Below are 18,123 nucleotides of genomic sequence, written 5' to 3'. Positions count from 1 at the left end.
TCACATTTGCCCCTGTAAAGGCACAGGGCTTCACAAGCACTGGCGATCAGTGGAGGCATCCACACCTACAAAGCACTGTGCCTTGACCTGTGCAGTTTGATTTCAAACAACACAAGCAAAATAAAGCGCTTCACCCATCCTGCCTTTCAGAATGGCACACAGATCTATGGGGACCTAGGCATCCAGCCTGCCAGCTGGAAACTGTCCCCCGTCCTTGTCCCCCACAATTTAAAAAGTAAGAAGATAAAAATGAAAACACCACCTTCTGTAAAACTTATTAAAGCCTTTCCCTCCCTGTGTGTGAACTGATTGTTGTTGTTCCTTCCCAAAGACATCTCCCGCCTCCACGACATGCATACACATGTAGAATCATAGAATTGTAGAGTTGAAAGGCCCCCCAGTGGTTATTCAATCCAAACCCCTGTAATGCAGGAATCTCAGCTAAAGCATCCATGACAGATGGGCATCCAATCTCTGCTTAAAAACCACCAGTGAAGAAGAGTCCACAACCGAGGGAGACGGTTCCACTGTCGAAGAGCTCTTAACTGTCAGAAGGTTCTTCCTGGTGTTCAGTCAGAATTCCCTTTCTTGTAGAGAAGAGGCAATTTGCCCCATGGAACTGGTGGTATAAACCCCTAGCCCCTTCATCGCAAGCCTTTCTGTGGTTCATCTTAACTGTTTGAAGCTCAACCTGCCCCTCACAAAGCCGTAACTGGAACCATTAAAAAATCTCCCATTCAGTCTTAATAAAGCTAGTCTTCAAACCAGTGGTCTACATAGCACCAAGAGGTGTTAGTAAGCAAATTTGTCATTGTCTGAACACATGTCTTGGGTTAACAGCCTGACATCTGGGGAACAAAAGCTTCATGGAGTACTGTACTGAACTTTGCATCTCTGTTGTGTAGGTTACTAAAGTTTTACAGTAGCTTTCCAGCAGTGACCTCTTGAGTTTGGTTAGAGGAATAGAAAATATGGTTCGTGCTTTTTTCCTAGAATGCAGGTTCTTCAGTTTGTGATAGGAAACATGAGCAGTCCCTGATAGGGGAAGGAGCCGTGAATCAAGTCTCCCGAGACCTGTGTCACTTAGGTTAAAGAGTTTAACTGCAATTCTGGTGCTGGTGCTAGCATCTCGCGTGTAAGAATAATGTGCAATTGCATTAACATTTAGTGGTATCAAGTGGTCCTGTTCCACTGGTGAAACAGAGCTTTCCCCTTCTCTCTTCTCTCCTGCAGCCCCCCATTGGTAGACCCTATAGGGAAGATTTTGAAGGGTATACAGGGGAGATGCCACCCACTGCCTTCTAATTACTGTACATTCATTTGACTTGACTTTATTTAAACTAGGTTATATTTATTTTGCTGCATAGAAATAGAATATAAAACATAATATAGATAATAAAACAGTATTAAATCATAAAAGCATCACGAATCAAAACTGCAGAAATAGACTAATTTGAAAAGGCTTGGGAGAAAACATTTTCAGCAAACATCAAAAAGTCAACATTTTATGCAGCGGTGATAAGAGCCTCCTTATTTAGACCTGCTAACTTGATCAAGTCATAAATAGTGCAAAGCTCTGGGTTGGTCTGAAGACTTTGGGGTTGTCAGGAGAATCCTGAGTGAAGCTGAGAAATCCAGCTGCTATTTACCTCAGATAATTTTTCATGCATGGGAGGGGAAAACATGAATCTGCAGCTTTGCACCAGTCTGAAAGTTTGAGATTTTAAATTTGTTGCATGTTCTATTTCATTAAGAGTGAAAAGGCGCCTTCATATGCCCCTGTGAGTGGGATAATTTGATCCCTCTTTGGTGGTTGAATTCCAGAAGTATTGGTAGGAAGTGCTGCATCAGGAATAGCAAGCCTTTTTCTGTCCAAGGGATGTGTTGATCCTTGGCCAGTCCTCCATGCCTGCCATTGTTGTGGCCACTCCAGACACATGCACACTGTATCTGTACACACACATCCCAGAACTAAGTTTCTTTACTGGCAGTCACAGAATTTGGAATTGCAGTAAAACTTGTATTTGCCATGGCAATAATCCTGCAATTGCGCTTTGAGTATCTAAATGATTGCCAGTAGCAGAAGGGATAACCTTGGTCACAACTTGTTTTGATTCTGGCATTCTGTTCCACAATGGTGGGGGTGCACATGCCCTGATCCAGTGTATCTGCAGGAGAAAGCTGCATTACAGCTCACATTCAGCTCTTGCAAATCTATAATTCACTTAGTAAGTGTCCAAACTCTTAGGACAGAATTCTCGCCAGAACCTGTTTACATTGATCCTACAAATAAAATGGAACATTGTGTTCTATAAAACCTAGTTTAAGGCTGCTATATTTAATGTGTGTGTTTATCTAGTTTGACTCAGCTCTATTCTAAGCTGGATGTCTTTCTGTTTTTCATTTGCTCAGCAGTGCAGTTGGATTTATAGTATCAGAAATCCTATTCCTGTTCTGCAAGTAAATTTTTCCTCAGCCTTGGATATTGGCTGCCTTTTGTTAGCCTTTCCATTTTATGTACAACACATTTACATTGTGACTTGAGTACCACCGTTAAATTGTCAAGTATGTATCGTGTACCTTACTACACCCAAGATGTATCCTGAAACAGTAAACTTTCCTAATTACCGGGCAACTACCTTCCTACTCTGAACGCTGACAAAGTGCCCTTATAAACTTTTAATTCTTGTGCATTCATGGTCAGACTCGGTCTAATATCTATTTGAAAATTTGGTTTCACATATATTTAAGAAATAGCTGATTCACTTCTGTTCTGCAAGGCCTTGTAACCATCACAGAGTAACCTTTCTATAAACTATAGATTCAAAACAGATGTTCAATTAAAGCAGCCTTTGGCAACCTGGTGCCTTTCATGTGGATGGCACCAGGTTAGTGAAGATTGACTTAAAACTTGTAGCTCAACAGAGTGGGAACTGCCAGGTTCTCCACTAAACACCTGATATCAAGTAATTTGACACTTCTAAGTGCTCGCCCAGTTGTTTCCTTGCAGTTGTGGCTTAAATTCAAGCCAAGGCTGCAACGACTCCTGCTGGAAGTGTGGCTTGCATTCAACAGGGATTGGCTCCATTCAGGAGCTCTGATCGGGAGCTTGCAAGTGCTTGCATTTGGTACCAAATTTAAAAGCCTCTGGATGCAAGCCCCATTTGCAGAAGAAGAATTGGGGTTGCATTCTAAGGCTCCCGGTTGCTTTTGTGTAGCTGTGACCTTACCTGCCCTTCATCTTATGTCATATGATGTAAGGAGTGGGGCAGGTGGGGAAATTGCCTTGTGGGCCTTGTTTTGCCCATGATCTGAAGGTTCCTCCTCCATGACATAGAATATATTAGCTCGATTCACATGTCTTTGGAAACTGTAGGCAATAGTTTGGTATGAATGTGCATATCTGGACAATATGACTCTCACCTGCTGGCGCACAGAGGATATAAACCAGGATTCGTGACTTCGCATTATGTCAAAACCAGGAGACACGGACTGTTTTGCTCCCAACAAGCAAGACAAAAACAAATCTTGGCTACACATCCTGGTTAGAGAGTGAAACAAACTACAATCCCTGCTTTAAATGTCACACTAAGACAGTACTTCAGTTTTGTTTCCTCCCAGCATAAGCTGCAGAGACGCAAAGTGGCCAAGATCAGTGTGGTCACAATAAACCAGTGGTTTTCTACCACTGTGCCGTGGCACCCTGGGGTTCCTTAAATGATGGTCAGGGGTGCCATGGGCAGCACTGGCCTCTGTCCCTCTTTCCTTCCCTCCCTCCCTCTGATGCCTTCTCGAGTCCCTGCCTTCCAAAGACGTGCACAGCTGTTTGTTGCAGCTCCTCAGGCAAATGGTGTCTCTGGGAGGCACCTCTCTTTGGGGCGGGGAGGGGGCAGCTCAAAGACCAGGGGCGGCTGCAGCAACTGCCCAGAGGACTCCAGAGGAGAGAAGAGGAGGCTGAAGGAACACTCCACATGGGAGGGTGTTCAAAAAATGGTGAGAGGCTGCCAGCTCTGCAGACAATAACTTGGCTCCTGAGCCCCGCAGGGGTGCTGCAAAAAGAATGTGGTTGGTCAAGGGAGCCGAGGACTCAAAAAGGTTGAAAACTGCTGCCATAAACCATTAACTATGGTTTGCTGGGATGTGAGAACAAGGCCATTGTTGGTTGAAACATTTTGCCTAACTGATTGATTTGCATACAGCTTCACTCCATAAAACTCTTCTTGCATATCTCGTGTCAGTAAAAATGTCTACTCGTAAAGCAAAGTCCTTTATCGCCTTTTTATATTTAATTGCTCCAATCATATTCTAATGACCTTGTTCCAAGTGGCTGGATTAAATGAGATACCTTTCCGTAGTACAAAAGTAAAACGTTGCCCCAATTTCAATGATGGTACACATATTATGTGTTACATTTCCTTCTTAGAGGAGTCAAGAAAGTTTGTGTTAACCCAGTAAATAGCATTAATTGCGTCCTGTGAGGGTCAGAAGATCATTCTCTACAGTTCTTTCCCCTGTAAGGCTTCAGAAAACTTAGCAATGAGAAACTGGGCAGTACAAAGTGTTGTGCAATAGAGAGAGAACTTTCCCTTGATAATCTTAGTGGTTTTTTATTATTTCTGCAGTATGGTGGGTGATGGAATGTTTTGGAATCAAACTTGCTCCTGGCTAGATTAGCTGGTGACTTTTTCCCATCATCTGTATCAAGGAGCAGCATGGTTCACTTGGGTTTGAACCAGTTGTCAGTTTTCTTAATCATATTGAAGTGTTAACAGTGTCAGTTCGGATTCAGTAGGCCTTGTTGTATAAATAGATATTTTAAGCCTTCTACTTTGAAGGCTACATATAGATATCCAATCTAGTGGTGCAGAAGAAAAATTTCAAGAAACTGGGATAAATGCAAATATATGGGCATGAGTTGTATTAAATGTGCCCCAACTCTACAGAATTTTGCTCACACATGCTAAACCATAGTTTAGTGCCACATGAAGAAGCCACCTTGAGCCTCATGTGTTGCCTTACTGTGCTCAACAGAGAGATGCCAATTCAGACTTGAAGCAGTTAGTGTTTGTTCACTCTCACCTGCACACAATGCTCAGCTTAATAAATAACACATGGAGCACCAGCTGTCTAACAAACCAGCAAACTCCCTGGTCTACTCCCTTTTAAGCTGGATTGGATTTTAAATATTTACCACATTTTTCCGTCTGTAAGAGGCCCCCATGTATAAGTCTCAGATTTAAGAAAATGGGGGAAGATGGCCCAGAGTATTAAGACACCTCCCAATATTTGACATTTTTAAGGGGGGGAACCTAGTCTTATACACGGAAAAATATGGTACTGGTTAACTTACCATTGGTAGCGCATGAAACTATTAATCTCCAGGTTGTGGGTTTGAGTCCCACATTGGCAAAAGATTCCTGCATTGCAGGGGGTTGGACGAGATGACCCTCATGGTCCCTTCCAACTCTACAATTCTAGGATAGAAATCAAGGAATCTTAAGGAATCTTGCAGAAGAAACATGTTCCTTCCCCTATGGACACTTATGCAACCTAAAAGGATGGGAGGGCTCCAGAAGATTCTGCGATAAGCAGCTGGGGTGGAGGGAAGGAGAAGCATCTATTCTGTGAAGTTCTTTGTCTAAGGATTCAAGCCACTGTGTAGATTATGGCTTCTGATCCTTTGCGGATACTGTCATGTCTATCTTCAAGGCTCCTTTTAAGGCTTATGCAGAATATGAACTTGTAAGATGTACTCTAAGATCCTGTGGGCTATTTTTAAGTTTGAATCTAAAAGTTAAAACTTGTGTGTGCCCTAAAGGAGAGATCTCTGTAGGATTTGTGCAAGGCTTTGAGACAATGGGAGTCATCCTCAGCTATTGCTGCGGGAACGGTACTAGTCGCTGGAGATGACAGTAATCCCCTCAAACTCTGAGCCTAAAGGTCTGATTCTGAAGCAGCAGCTAGAGGGATGGTTCCTACCCTTGGGGATAGTTCCAAGAGCACTTTGGGAACCCTGTTTCCTCTTTCCCTGTTTAGGGAAGTATTTAATGACTGATGTTTAACTGTATTTTTAATCTTTTGTTGGAAGTCACCCAGAGTGGTGGTGGTGGTGTTATATTCCTCCATCCCGGTCTAGCAGATCCATCCAAAACATTCTCTAGGCATGTGCACAGTGCTTGCAGGCCTTCCCAGTTAACTTCATGCCCTCCTTTTTTTTTCTTTGACACCACAATGGGATGAGCCCAAAGTGGGTCACATTGTCCACCCCCCCTCACAGTGAACCTCATTATGTCCCCTGCTGTTCTGTATAACAGACTATAAATATTTTCTATGGCAAGTATTTATTGTGACCGTTACCCTGAATCACTTGCAACAAACTGCTTCGTTTTCTGAGTCTCGCTATTCCTTACGTTGTTAAAATATATTTCTAAGATAAAACAACAGCTTTCATTTTTGTTTGTGCATGTTGTAGTAGAGGGAGGTGGGGCTGTTTAGTATATCCACAGCATGGTGACCTATAAAATAGGATGTACTAAAGGAACGTTTTGTTTCTTATTCAATAGTTAGAAATGATTGCCATGGAAAATCCAGCAGATTTGAAAAAGCAATTGTATGTGGAATTTGAAGGAGAACAAGGGGTTGATGAAGGAGGAGTTTCCAAAGAGTTTTTCCAACTAGTTGTAGAGGAAATCTTCAACCCAGATATTGGTACGTAATTAACTTCATATTTATTTAATATGCAAAATGGCTTGTGTCTTGTCTTCTTAACAGTTACCTACTCTTTCCTGAGCCATATGAAAACCCATCTTTCTAGGTTTTTTTGTTTTTACTTGTAGCTTGTGTACCGTTCCTTAGACACCATCTTGTGACAACTCAGCAAAATCACATGTCATCCCTTCTAGGGAATGGTACACCATTTTTACATGCAAGTGTGCCTTGGTTTTGAGTGCTCACCAGCCCACCGGAAGCCAGCTGTAGCTAGCTGCCTTCTCCATACACACTATTCTTGTGCAGATAGTGTGTATGTCATGGAATGTTTAAGCATCCATTTCCAACACACACACACACAGAGAGAGAGAGAGAGAGTGTGTTTCAGTGGATTTTGGAATATTATGGTAGCTTTATTATACATGGGGACTTTTGAATGAAGTCTGGATGATGCTGTGAACTAAGCTGTGACTAAATAACAGGTGGATTTCTTCATGTGCCTCCTCCACAAGAGGCCCAGAAGGTGACAACATGAAAACAGGCCTTTTCTACAATGGCTCCCCATTTGTGGAATGCTCTCTCTCCGGGTTTATACATCTTAGGCGCCCAGTGAAAATATTCTTCTTCCACCAGGCCTTTTCAGGGAAGTTTTTAATGTGTGATATTTTAGTGTATCTTTTGTTTCTATGGAAGCCGCCCAGAGTGGCTGGGGAAACCCAGCCAGATGGGCGGGGTACAAATAAATTATTATTATTATTATTATTATTATTATTATTATTATTATTATTATTTTACTTAGTGACATCCGATGCCCTTTTAAATGTGTTCTGGGAGGGGAAATTATTGATTGATGTGTTCTTATTCTTATTATGTATTTTTGTGTGTTTTTTATATTGTTATGTTGTAAACCGCTTTGCAATCTTCGGATACAAATTAAGTAACAAAAATAATAAAAATTAAGCTTTCATGTTTTTTTCTTTTTTAAAAAAGTCTTGCTATTCAATTCACCAGTATTAATTTTGACATGCTTTTTTATAGGAATGTTCACTTACGATGAGTCTACAAAATTGTTTTGGTTTAACCCATCGTCTTTTGAAACTGAGGGACAGTTTACACTGATTGGAATTGTGCTGGGTCTGGCCATTTACAATAACTGCATTCTGGATGTCCATTTCCCAATGGTTGTCTACAGGAAACTAATGGGCAAAAAAGGAACTTTTCGTGACCTGGCAGACTCTCACCCTGTAAGTTGATAATTACATTTGGAAATCTGTACTTACATTCTGAGTTGTTGTTGTTGTTGTTGTTGGCAGTGTGACACACTCTGAGTGTTCTCTTGCATGAAACATCAGTGGCCATTGTCTCAAAATTGCATAATAGAGACCAAAGTTGAGAGTGTTGCTTGCTTAGTAGTTCATGACAGAGACCGTGTTTAAACTGGTGACTTCACAGCTCCCACTGTTTGCTGCTTCACTACACATATCCACACCAGCTCTTAGTCCTGCGACAGTTTGCTTAATGGGCATTTTAGAAAAGTCAGCATTTAGCAACACTTCAAGTCACCTGTTATTACAGAACATGATGTCAGGTGCTCAAGGAAAAGGCTGCACAATGTGCAGTGTCAAGAGACCTGTACTGTCAACACAAATGTGCTTTGCCAGTACTGGAGAAGAGGGGAGCGTGTGTGTGGAAGGGAGGGTGACTGGGTCACTTAACCTGTTTGTCTTATCTAAGCAGCTGAGATCTTAAATGTATAGGGTGGCGGCAAGCCATATTGGCAGCTGAGTTATAAGGACGATCACAACAGTTTCGAAACTAGCTTTCTGAAACTTCACAATGCAGTTGTGAAAGCAAACGATGCCAGTGATTTTCTCGGTGTTATTTCATTCCAAAACAGAAACTTGCATCTGTTTCCTTTAGCTGAAAATCTATTGGAAATTATGGATGGTAAAAATAGGACAACTTCTTCTCCAAATGCAAAAGGAGGTGTGTGTGTCCGCCCACCTCCCCTGCTCTTTATCAGACTCCACTTATAGCCATTGTTAAGCTTTGGTTACCACAAAAAAAAAACCACACACTTGCCTGAAACAGTATCTTGCTGTGTGCATTTTTTTTTTTTTTTAATGAAAGGCAGCTCTGGGAGGCCACAACCTTGATCAGAACAGTAGGCAAGGGGTTGTAAAGATCTTTTTCCATTCAAAATTGTCCTCCCCTTGCTGCTTTTCCACCTACTGGGATGTGGGGATCTCTTCCCTGCCTGTGGAAAAACAGCACATGAAGGTGATTTGGATAGGAAAAACAGCCTTTGAATAAAGGATTAAAGAGCTCTCTCCTCCACAGTTGCTGTGATCTGATTCACAGTATCCTATAGCTGCTTTTCATTTAAATCTGGAAACTGACATGGGTGTAAGTAAAAACATACAGTTTGACCCATAACGTTCGTGCATACTGCATAATTACCAGGTCTGTTGCTGGGAGTTTAAAGCCTTGTGAAATATGTCTTGTTTCATTTTAGGTTCTCTATCAAAGCTTAAGAGACTTGTTGCAGTATGAGGGAAGCGTGGAAGATGATATGATGATAACCTTCCAGATATCTCATACGGATCTCTTTGGTAATCCGATGATGCACGATTTAAAGGAAAATGGAGATAAAATCCCTATTACAAATGAAAACAGAAAGGTAATTTGAATGGGCAGTGCCATCAGTTGCTGAGTGATTACCTGATCAATATTCCAGGAGAACAGATAGAAACACACCTTGTATGCATTTATATAAATTAAGCTCATTTGCATGATCTCTGCTGAGGCTGTCAGAAAGTTGTATTTTCTCATTTGCAAATAGTGCTCAAAGTAAAACAAAAGCGTGAAAATAAATTGAGTGAAACATACCAACAAAACTGAAAGAAATGCCACCAGTTCAACTAATTTCAGCAGACTTACAATTGCCATAACAAGCCAACTTGTAAGGCCAAAAGGCTATATGAATGAAAGCATCTCTGCCTGCTAGCAAAAGATAATGAGAGAGGGAGTATAGGATGAAGCACTGAGAAGGGGGTTCTGATAAATTGTGATTTTGAGAAGTGATTTTGGGGAAAATTCTTGCGGTACTGCCCTCCCTGTGGAATACTCTCCCATCAGATGTCAAGGAGATAAAGAACTACACAATTTTTAGAAGACATCTGAAGGCAGCCCTGTATTCAGAAGTTTTTAACGTTTTATTATGTTTTTATATTCTGCTGGAAGCCGCCCAGAGTGGCTGGGAAAACGCAGCAAGATAGACAGGGTATAAATTGTTGTTGTTATTGTTATTATTTATTAGATTTTTAAATACCTTTATTAGAAGTAGATGATGATGTGAGACATTCTCTGTGGCTTGTTTTGTAAACCACTTGATTTCGTGGATGGAGTGAAAAGAAATAGGATTTATTTGGGGAAAGCTCAAAATTATTAGCAGCCTGAATGATTTAAATATAAGTTATTAAATAGGGAGGAGGCTGTTCTGATTTTCGGCAGCAGTTCTTCCTATTTCTCTCCTGTAGCCACTTGTTAGTTGAAAGAAAGATTCGCACTTGACCACCGAGGAAACCTTGCATTATTTGTCTTTTTATTAAACAGGAATTTGTGAATCTGTATTCTGACTACATTCTCAACAAATCAGTAGAGAAGCAGTTTAAGGCCTTTCGAAGAGGATTCCACATGGTAACCAACGAATCTCCCCTAAAATATTTATTTAGACCCGAAGAGATTGAATTGCTCATTTGCGGAAGTAGGGTAAGGCACTTGAAACGTGCAAAAGACAATAACTTGCTCTCTGCTGAATATCTAAAGTCTGAGGTGGTGATACGATGTCTTGTATTTATAGAATCTAGACTTTCAAGCTCTAGAAGAAACTACGGAGTATGATGGCGGCTATACCAGAGACTCTCTAATTATTAGGTAGGAGGTTTAAGTTTTTCTGTGGGTGAATGGAGAAAACTCTGCCTGTTAGCAAGTGGTGTGAATAGCTAAATTACGACACAAATGTACCAGATAATGCACAGTTTAGAAAACAAAAAAGAGATGTGTTTAAGGCTTCCCGTTTTAAAATATACTAGATCTTTTTTTCTTGTCCATTCTGTGGTTAAAACCAGAAGATCTGATGTATTAGACATAGGTCAAAAAATCACATGTAGAAGGATGACTTCAAGAGTAGCAAAGGGGAGGGGGTGCTCCCCCCAAAAAAATAAAAATATTTATTGTCCCCTCCCAGCTTTCAGAGCCTATGTTGCCTAATAATGGTCTTTGAACTTTATGGGCTCCCCCAAATAGCTTTTCCTAGAGCCTTGCCTGGTCATATAGTAGCAACTTCTGTTTTGTAATCAACGTGGCTATTTGGAAAAGTTTTGTACTTGCCAAAAACAGTGGAGGACCCATTCTCAAATTTTGCGTCACGTGCTAGTATGTTCATGCTAGCGCTCTCAACAGCTAAGGATAGTGTTGAGAAAGGGGGAGTGTTAGGTAACTTAGGCAGTGTGGGAAATGAGAAGGTAGACTGCCATCCACTGTCCTCATCCTCATCCAAAGCCCTAAAACAGACCACTGAAGCTGAGTAGAAGTCTGTAGGTGTTTGAGTAAATGAGAGTGCAGTTCTTCAGTCAGGTAGGAATATACATTCAGAAGCACCATATTCCCCTACCTGGATTGAGATATATGTGTGCCTCTTTATATAGTATTTTTGCATTTGAAAACACTCTTAAACAAAACAGTGGTACCTTGGGTTATGCTTCAGGTTACATATACTTCAGGTTACAGACTCCACTAACGCAGAAATAGTACCTTGGGTTAAGAACTTTGCTTCAGGAGGAGAACAGAAATCATGTGGCGGCGGTGCAGCAGCAGTGGGAGGCCCCATTAGCTAAAGTGGTGCTTCAGGTTAAGAACAGTTTCAAGTTAAGAATAGACCTCCGGAACGAATTAAGTACGTAACCAGAGGTACCACTGTATATTGATACAGTATGCTTGCATTTGCTACTTCTAAGGTTAAGGGCAAGATATAAGCAGCACAAGACGTTTTGCTGTTCCCAGAATATTTATTTATTTTCATTTTTGCTTCAACAGAGAATTTTGGGAAATAGTCCATTCATTTACAGACGAGCAAAAAAGACTATTCCTCCAGTTTACAACAGGCACAGACAGAGCCCCAGTAGGAGGACTCGGAAAACTAAAGATGATTATAGCCAAAAATGGCCCCGACACAGAAAGGTAAACTCGTTTGACGTAAATCTTACTTTAAAATTCAGAAATTTAAGTGTATCATGCAGCAAGTGTAAAAAAAATACGTTTTAAGCCTCTTTCTGAGTTGAGTTCCCCCTCAGTCCCCACTATAGTCATACCTTGGAAGTCAAATGCCTTGGAGTCAAATGTTTTGGCTCCCAAATGCCGCAAACCTGGAAGTGAGTGTTCTGATTTGCGAAGGTTCTTTGGAACCCAAATGTCCGATGCAGCTTCCGATTGGTTGCAGGAGCTTCCTGCAGCCAATCGGAATCCGCGCCTTGGTTTCCAAATGTTTTGGAAGTCGAACGGACTTCCGTCACGGATTCCGTTCGACATCCGAGGTACGACTGTACTAGTTGTTGATTTGAGAAAAGCGACAGTAATGGCTTGTGCGTTTTGTGTTCCGCTCTCCCGTGACCTGATCGTTTTCTCCTCTTCCCTTTCTCCGTAGGTTACCGACGTCTCACACATGCTTTAATGTCCTTCTGCTTCCAGAGTACTCCAGCAAAGAAAAACTTAAAGAGAGATTGTTGAAGGCCATCACATATGCCAAAGGATTTGGCATGCTGTAACGAAAATAAATAAAATAACAAAAGGGATTAAAAAGATTTGGTGGTGATGGTGTCCCTGTCCAAAATAAATAAATAAAATAACCCCCACCCCACCCCACACCCACAAAAAGGCCATAAGATATAGAGAGCTACAGTAGTCACTCGTGTCTGTGCCCCCTTCTTCACTTGGGGACATTGGGCTGGAACAGCAGATTTCAGCTGCTTCTTTGAACAAATTATTTTTCTTTTAGCGTGAAAGTGTTACATATTCTTTCACTTGTATGTACAGAGAGGTTTTCCTGAATATTTATTTTAAAGGGTTAAATCACTTTTGCTTGTGTTTATTACTGCTTGAAGTTGAGCCTTTTTCTTTTTTTTTCTTTTTTGAGTATTTACAAGAAAACGAAACTGTACTCTCCCGAGGAAAAATATTGCCATCATTTGTAGATTGTGTAACCTTTTTAAGTATGTGCTACATTTTTCGTCCCAGTTTAATCAAATCAAAAATCAAGAACTGTACTTTTTTGGACAGTTTTGCTTTTGAAACTTGAAGTCTTGGAAAGCGAAATGGTGTGATGCAATGACTGCTGTTCTAGCCCCCAAAGAAATGTGTGGAAAAATCTTTAGACTCAATAAAAATGGAAGGGAGAACTTTGGAATGTTTAACTGCAGCCTTTGAGAATTTTACTTTAGTCACAGCACAACAATTAAAAAAATAATAATCTCATTTCAATATATATGTTGTCTTTCACATGTCTTGTCTAGTAGCATACAGTGTTTTTAATTAGCAAGGTTTCTAGCTGTATGAAAGCGTAAACATAGTTAGGTTGGGTTTTGTCTTTTCTTTTTTTTAAAAGAAAAAAAAGTTGTTTACTGGGAAAAGTGCATTTTCAGCCAAACAGCATTAGAGTAGGATGAAATGTGTTGTTGGAGAAATCGGAACGTTGGGTCTATAATCAAAAGCATGTGAAGTGCACTTAAAACAAAATTTTAATTGCCTATTATGTTGACATTTTAAATAGACAATCCAGTCTTCCCTGCAAGTTATTTTAATGAATTGTTGTTCCTTTTTCAAATCGTATGATCAGTGGTGCAGCCAAGGGATTCATCACCTCCCCACCCCCACCCCAGTTTAGCAATGGTGGGGGAATAATTAAACATCTTTAAGGGCAAGTTTGCATTGTAATACTCCCAATTATTCATTGTATGTGTCGGAAATAAACCCTAAGCTCACTTCCATCTCTTACATAACATGCCATAGGTTTGGAGTGTTTTAAGTCTGCATCCTATATCAGAGGGACGGAGCCCTTACCTTTCTACAGATTGTCCCTGCACGTTGGTGGTCGCCGCTGTAACAATATAAAATAAAGGGACTGTACATTTTTAACCAAGACAATGTAATTTGCATACCTCGTCTTAACTGCAAGTGACAACTGATGTGCAGATCTGAGCTTGTGCCTTGGTGATTGCTATGCCTGACTACTACACACAACAAATCAGCTTGATTTGTGCAGAATTGGTATTATTTCATTTGAGGGAGAGAGAAAAATGTGTCTTTCAGGATTATTTTATTAATTTTTTTTAGTAATAGATACAGGCAACTGTTATGTACCAATAATGCTAAATAAAACAGTGATGTTTTCCACCATGGTCCAGTGACAAAGAAGAAAAGTGATTTTCTTAGTTTCGTAAGTTAACCCTGGTATCGTTGGAGTGACCTTGATTTAAAATGCCATATTTATTGACTCCCTTTGGTATAAAGCTGTCCTTAACAATTCACTTGAAACTGACGGCCTTTACCACTCTCAAATGTGTCTTGACATTAGTGGGGCTTTTTACTCATCTTATAGGTGAAAGCAGGGGGTGGGAGGAGCTAAGCATATACCGTAATTTCTGTGGTTATTTGTATATGCCTCAATTAACGGGCAGTTTTAAAATAGCCACCTGAAGGGATGAAATTCTGATGGCTGAAACAATTTCCTATGTTAATAGATAAATGATGAACTTTTCCGGGGGCTCCTAAGAAGGCACTAGATGTTGTATTGATCTATTTCCTCTTAACAGTGCTGTTATGCAGGCCAACTCAGAAGCGAGTCCCATTTGTTCAGCATGACTAACGCTGTGTTGTAATTATGCGTGTTGAGGGTTGTAGCTGAAGTCACCTCCTACATTTAATTGGTTTTTAAGTTCTTACACTAGGCCGCCTTCCAATACCAGAAAGCTCTGGAGAGCAGCACTCCTGTTAGGAGGGAGGATACACTGCAACATTTTGTTGTGGGTCGCTTTTGTATGGTAATAGTTTCTGTAACATGAGCACCTAGCCTGTTTACCTGTACAGTGGTACCTTGGTTCTCAGACTTAATCCGTTCCAGGAGTCTGTTCGACTCTCAAAATCGTTCGAAAACCAAGGCGCAGCTTCCAGTTGGCTGCAGAAGCTTCCTGAACACAATTGGAAGCCACATCGGACGTTCAGCTTCCGAAAAACGTTTGCAAACCGGAACACTCACTTCTGGTTTTGCGACGTTCGGAAGCCGATTTTTTCGGGAGCCAAGCCGTTCAACTACCAAGGTACCACTGTACTTCTGTGTCTCCTTTTTAAATAATACAATACTGTGTATTAGTAGCACATTGAGGAGAGATAACAGACTGTGCTTTTTCTAGGACTGTGTACAGTAAATGGTCATTTGTAATACTATATGTAAACATTACTTTCTATTCGTTAAATTTCTGTCCTGGCCTTTCACCAAAGGAGTCCAGGGTAGCAAAGAGAAATGAACTTTTAAAAACAATTTTAAAACAATCCTGTATTCTCACAGCTAAACAAGTCCCTGGCAATCTTGAACAATATATTTTAGCCATCAAACACCTGGGAAGACAAGGATTTTGTAAAGTTCTGTCCAGGTGTAACTAATGAGGGAGATAAAAGTAGCTCATCAGGGAGAGCATTCCGTAAGAAGGGAGCCTGCTACTGAGGAGACTCTGTTCCAAATCAGCACCAGCCAGATATTACCCAGCGGTGGCCTTGCTAACTGTGCCAATTATAAGATGACTCTTGGTGTCCCAACTCTACAATTCTATGACTCATGCTGTGTCTTGTACTGTATCCTGATCTGATGTAAGGCAGGGGTGCAGAACCTTTTTGGCTCCGAGGGTTAGATTTGACAAGTTAGGCAAGGCTTCCCACCTGTCATTCGCTTGAGTTCACAAATGAAGTCCATGGCATGTCCCAAAAGGGTCTGGCAGGCCACTTTTGGCTGATGGGATGCAGGTTCTCCATCCCTGGTTGTAAGGCAACTTCACATGAACACTTACAGTGGGGCAGAGAGATTCCCTTCTGTGGGGAGCTTTCTGTGTAGAATTCCAGGTTACAAATTTCTCTAGACAACGTGCCTTGATAAAAGCACGGATCTAGGGCAGCCAATTCTATTAGATTTTCTTTCTTAGAATAAGTACCTATACATATCAAGGATTTTGGTCGCATACCCAAGAACCTGTCCTTTTAAGAGGGGGCAATTTCCACTCAGGTGGCTCAGGAGAGGACTGTTACACATTTTAGCATGTTGCTCTAGCATAAACTAGGGTGAAGACAACCAATACAAGGATTAATTGGGATTGGAGTCCTTGATTGTGTAAGTAAAGACCAGAAGGAAGACTTATCATTCTCCCTGATACTACTGCATTAATGGCAGCTGACACAACCATTAGTACAACAAATAGCAACAACCTCAGTGGCAGCAGGAAAAGAGCCCTGGATTCTGCCAGGTGGATTCTGAAAGGTGACGAGTTGAGCCATGTCATCCCTCCACAATATAATCTAGCTGAGTTTGGAAAGAAAACAACAGACACTGAGTTCGGTTTTATGGAAAAGAGGCAGAAGGGAATCTGGAAGAAGGCACAGTTTCATGGCGGTATAAGGTTAGTAAAGTGGCACATTGGAAGAGAGATTCTGGCCTATGTGCCAAAGTTCCTCTCTTTTGGTGGAAGAACTGGGTCATATCCAGTACAGTGGTACCTCGGGTTAAGTACTTAATCCGTTCCGGAGGTCCGTTCTTAACCTGAAACTGTTCTTAACCTGAAGCACCACTTTAGCTAATGGGGACTCCTGCTGCTGCTGTGCCACCAGAGCCCAATTTCTGTTCTCATCCTGAAGCAAAGGTCTTAACCTGAAGCACTATTTCTGGGTTAGCGGAGTCTGTAACCTGAAGCGTATGTAGCCTGAGGTACCACTGTAAAAAGGAAGGAATTAAAATATTCTATATAAATAAATCCAGATATGCTTATAGTTTATCTGAGTATTTTCAACTGCTACCTCCCCCCCCCCCCAAATCTGTAATCTGAAGCGTCTGTAACCTGAGGTATCACTGTATTGGATGAGTGGAGTTCTGCTTGTACAGCAGGACTTCCCCTCCCTCTGCCCCTTGCAGATACCTGTTCTATATGGTCTGCTAACTCTTGAGTGGGGCTTGGGGGTCTTATCAAGGGGAGGAGTGAAAGGAAATTCTGATGCACAAACAAATCTGATGCCACCTATCACCTTTACCCTAAAACATTTAATAAATTACTCAGATGGTAAACATGTTGACAATTATTAGGAAGAATTTTATTATCAGGACTTGACAATTTTTGTCCATTTGTAAGTTGCTTGTAGGTCTCCAGTCCCAACTGAAGTATTTTCTTCAATTAAATTACCCTACTTAAGCAGATCTTCATATGCATATGTTTGCCCGTTTTTTTTCAATGTACACTGGGATTGAAATTTATTTCTCCTTGACAAACTGTCAAAAGATATGTTGGGCCTAACAGAGTAACTGTAGATCATTGAGCACTTAATGCAAGTTTTGGGAGTGCATGTAATTAGAAATATTAAGTAAATCCTATCCCTTCAGGTAAGGCTCTTTCTGGTTTTAAGCAACAGTTATCAGCGCATATTTTCTCTTGAAATCATATGGGCTAAATACTGTAGGGTGTGTGTGAAAGATTATTGGAAACTCCAAACCTTAGTTTACGATCAGTTGATAAGGATTATTGTTCAACCACTTTCTTTCAATGAGGTTCTCTTCCGTAATAATCTCATTATAATATTCCCATATCAGAATTTCTAAAGGACTTTCCTTTCTCATAAAATCCCTGTCCAAATTCTTTATTGTAATGCTTCGGTGATTGCTTTCCGGACCTACTGGATTCCATTTTGCCTGCTCCTGTTGAGTATCCCATAGAAAATCCTGTTTTACCTGACTCCCTAAATTTTCTACCAGTCGCTCAGAATAATAATCTTGTAAAGTGGAGTCTGCCTCCTTTTTTAAAGCTGCGATCTTCTGGACAAAAAGCTTGACTTTGTTATTAAAACTGCCATGATTGTCTACCATCACGTGATTTGCCTTGCTGGAGTATCTTCCCTGTGGTGTGTTGTCCAACCCTAAGAAAAGATTCCTAGAATTAGGTCTCCATTTTTTATTTCTTTCCCCCTTGCTACTTTTTTTTTGCTCCAGAAAGCCTTCCTTCAGTCCTTTATTTACAAGTCCTTCAGGGCACAAAGACATGTTAGGATCTGTAGCCTCAGCTTGTGGATGCTGTAGCTGTGAATAAGTTGTCTCCGAAATCCCTTGATATC

The 18,123-nt window shown here is 40.9% G+C and overlaps 1 protein-coding gene across 6 annotated transcripts in view; it reads left to right on the top strand.

Moving 5' to 3' along the window:
• Window positions 1-14,162, top strand: part of UBE3A (ubiquitin protein ligase E3A) — a 33,184-nt gene extending 19,022 nt beyond the window's left edge. For all 6 annotated transcript variants that reach the window (XM_083734242.1, XM_083734245.1, XM_083734240.1 and 3 more), the window contains 7 exons: window positions 6,564-6,708; window positions 7,747-7,952; window positions 9,224-9,388; window positions 10,324-10,479; window positions 10,571-10,644; window positions 11,806-11,949; window positions 12,413-14,162. In XM_083734242.1, the coding sequence (XP_083590368.1) occupies window positions 6,564-6,708; window positions 7,747-7,952; window positions 9,224-9,388; window positions 10,324-10,479; window positions 10,571-10,644; window positions 11,806-11,949; window positions 12,413-12,533 (1,011 nt within the window). In that variant the 3' untranslated portion in view covers window positions 12,534-14,162. The remainder of the gene's footprint in view (window positions 1-6,563; window positions 6,709-7,746; window positions 7,953-9,223; window positions 9,389-10,323; window positions 10,480-10,570; window positions 10,645-11,805; window positions 11,950-12,412) is intronic.
• The last annotated feature ends 3,961 nt before the right edge of the window (window positions 14,163-18,123 follow it).

This window comes from Podarcis gaigeae (genome assembly GCF_964106915.1).
Source record: "Podarcis gaigeae genome assembly, chromosome: 4".
Classification (NCBI taxonomy): Eukaryota; Metazoa; Chordata; class Lepidosauria; order Squamata; family Lacertidae; genus Podarcis; species Podarcis gaigeae.
Note: the sequence above shows the minus strand (reverse complement) of the source record. Positions and strands in the feature narration are given on the sequence as shown.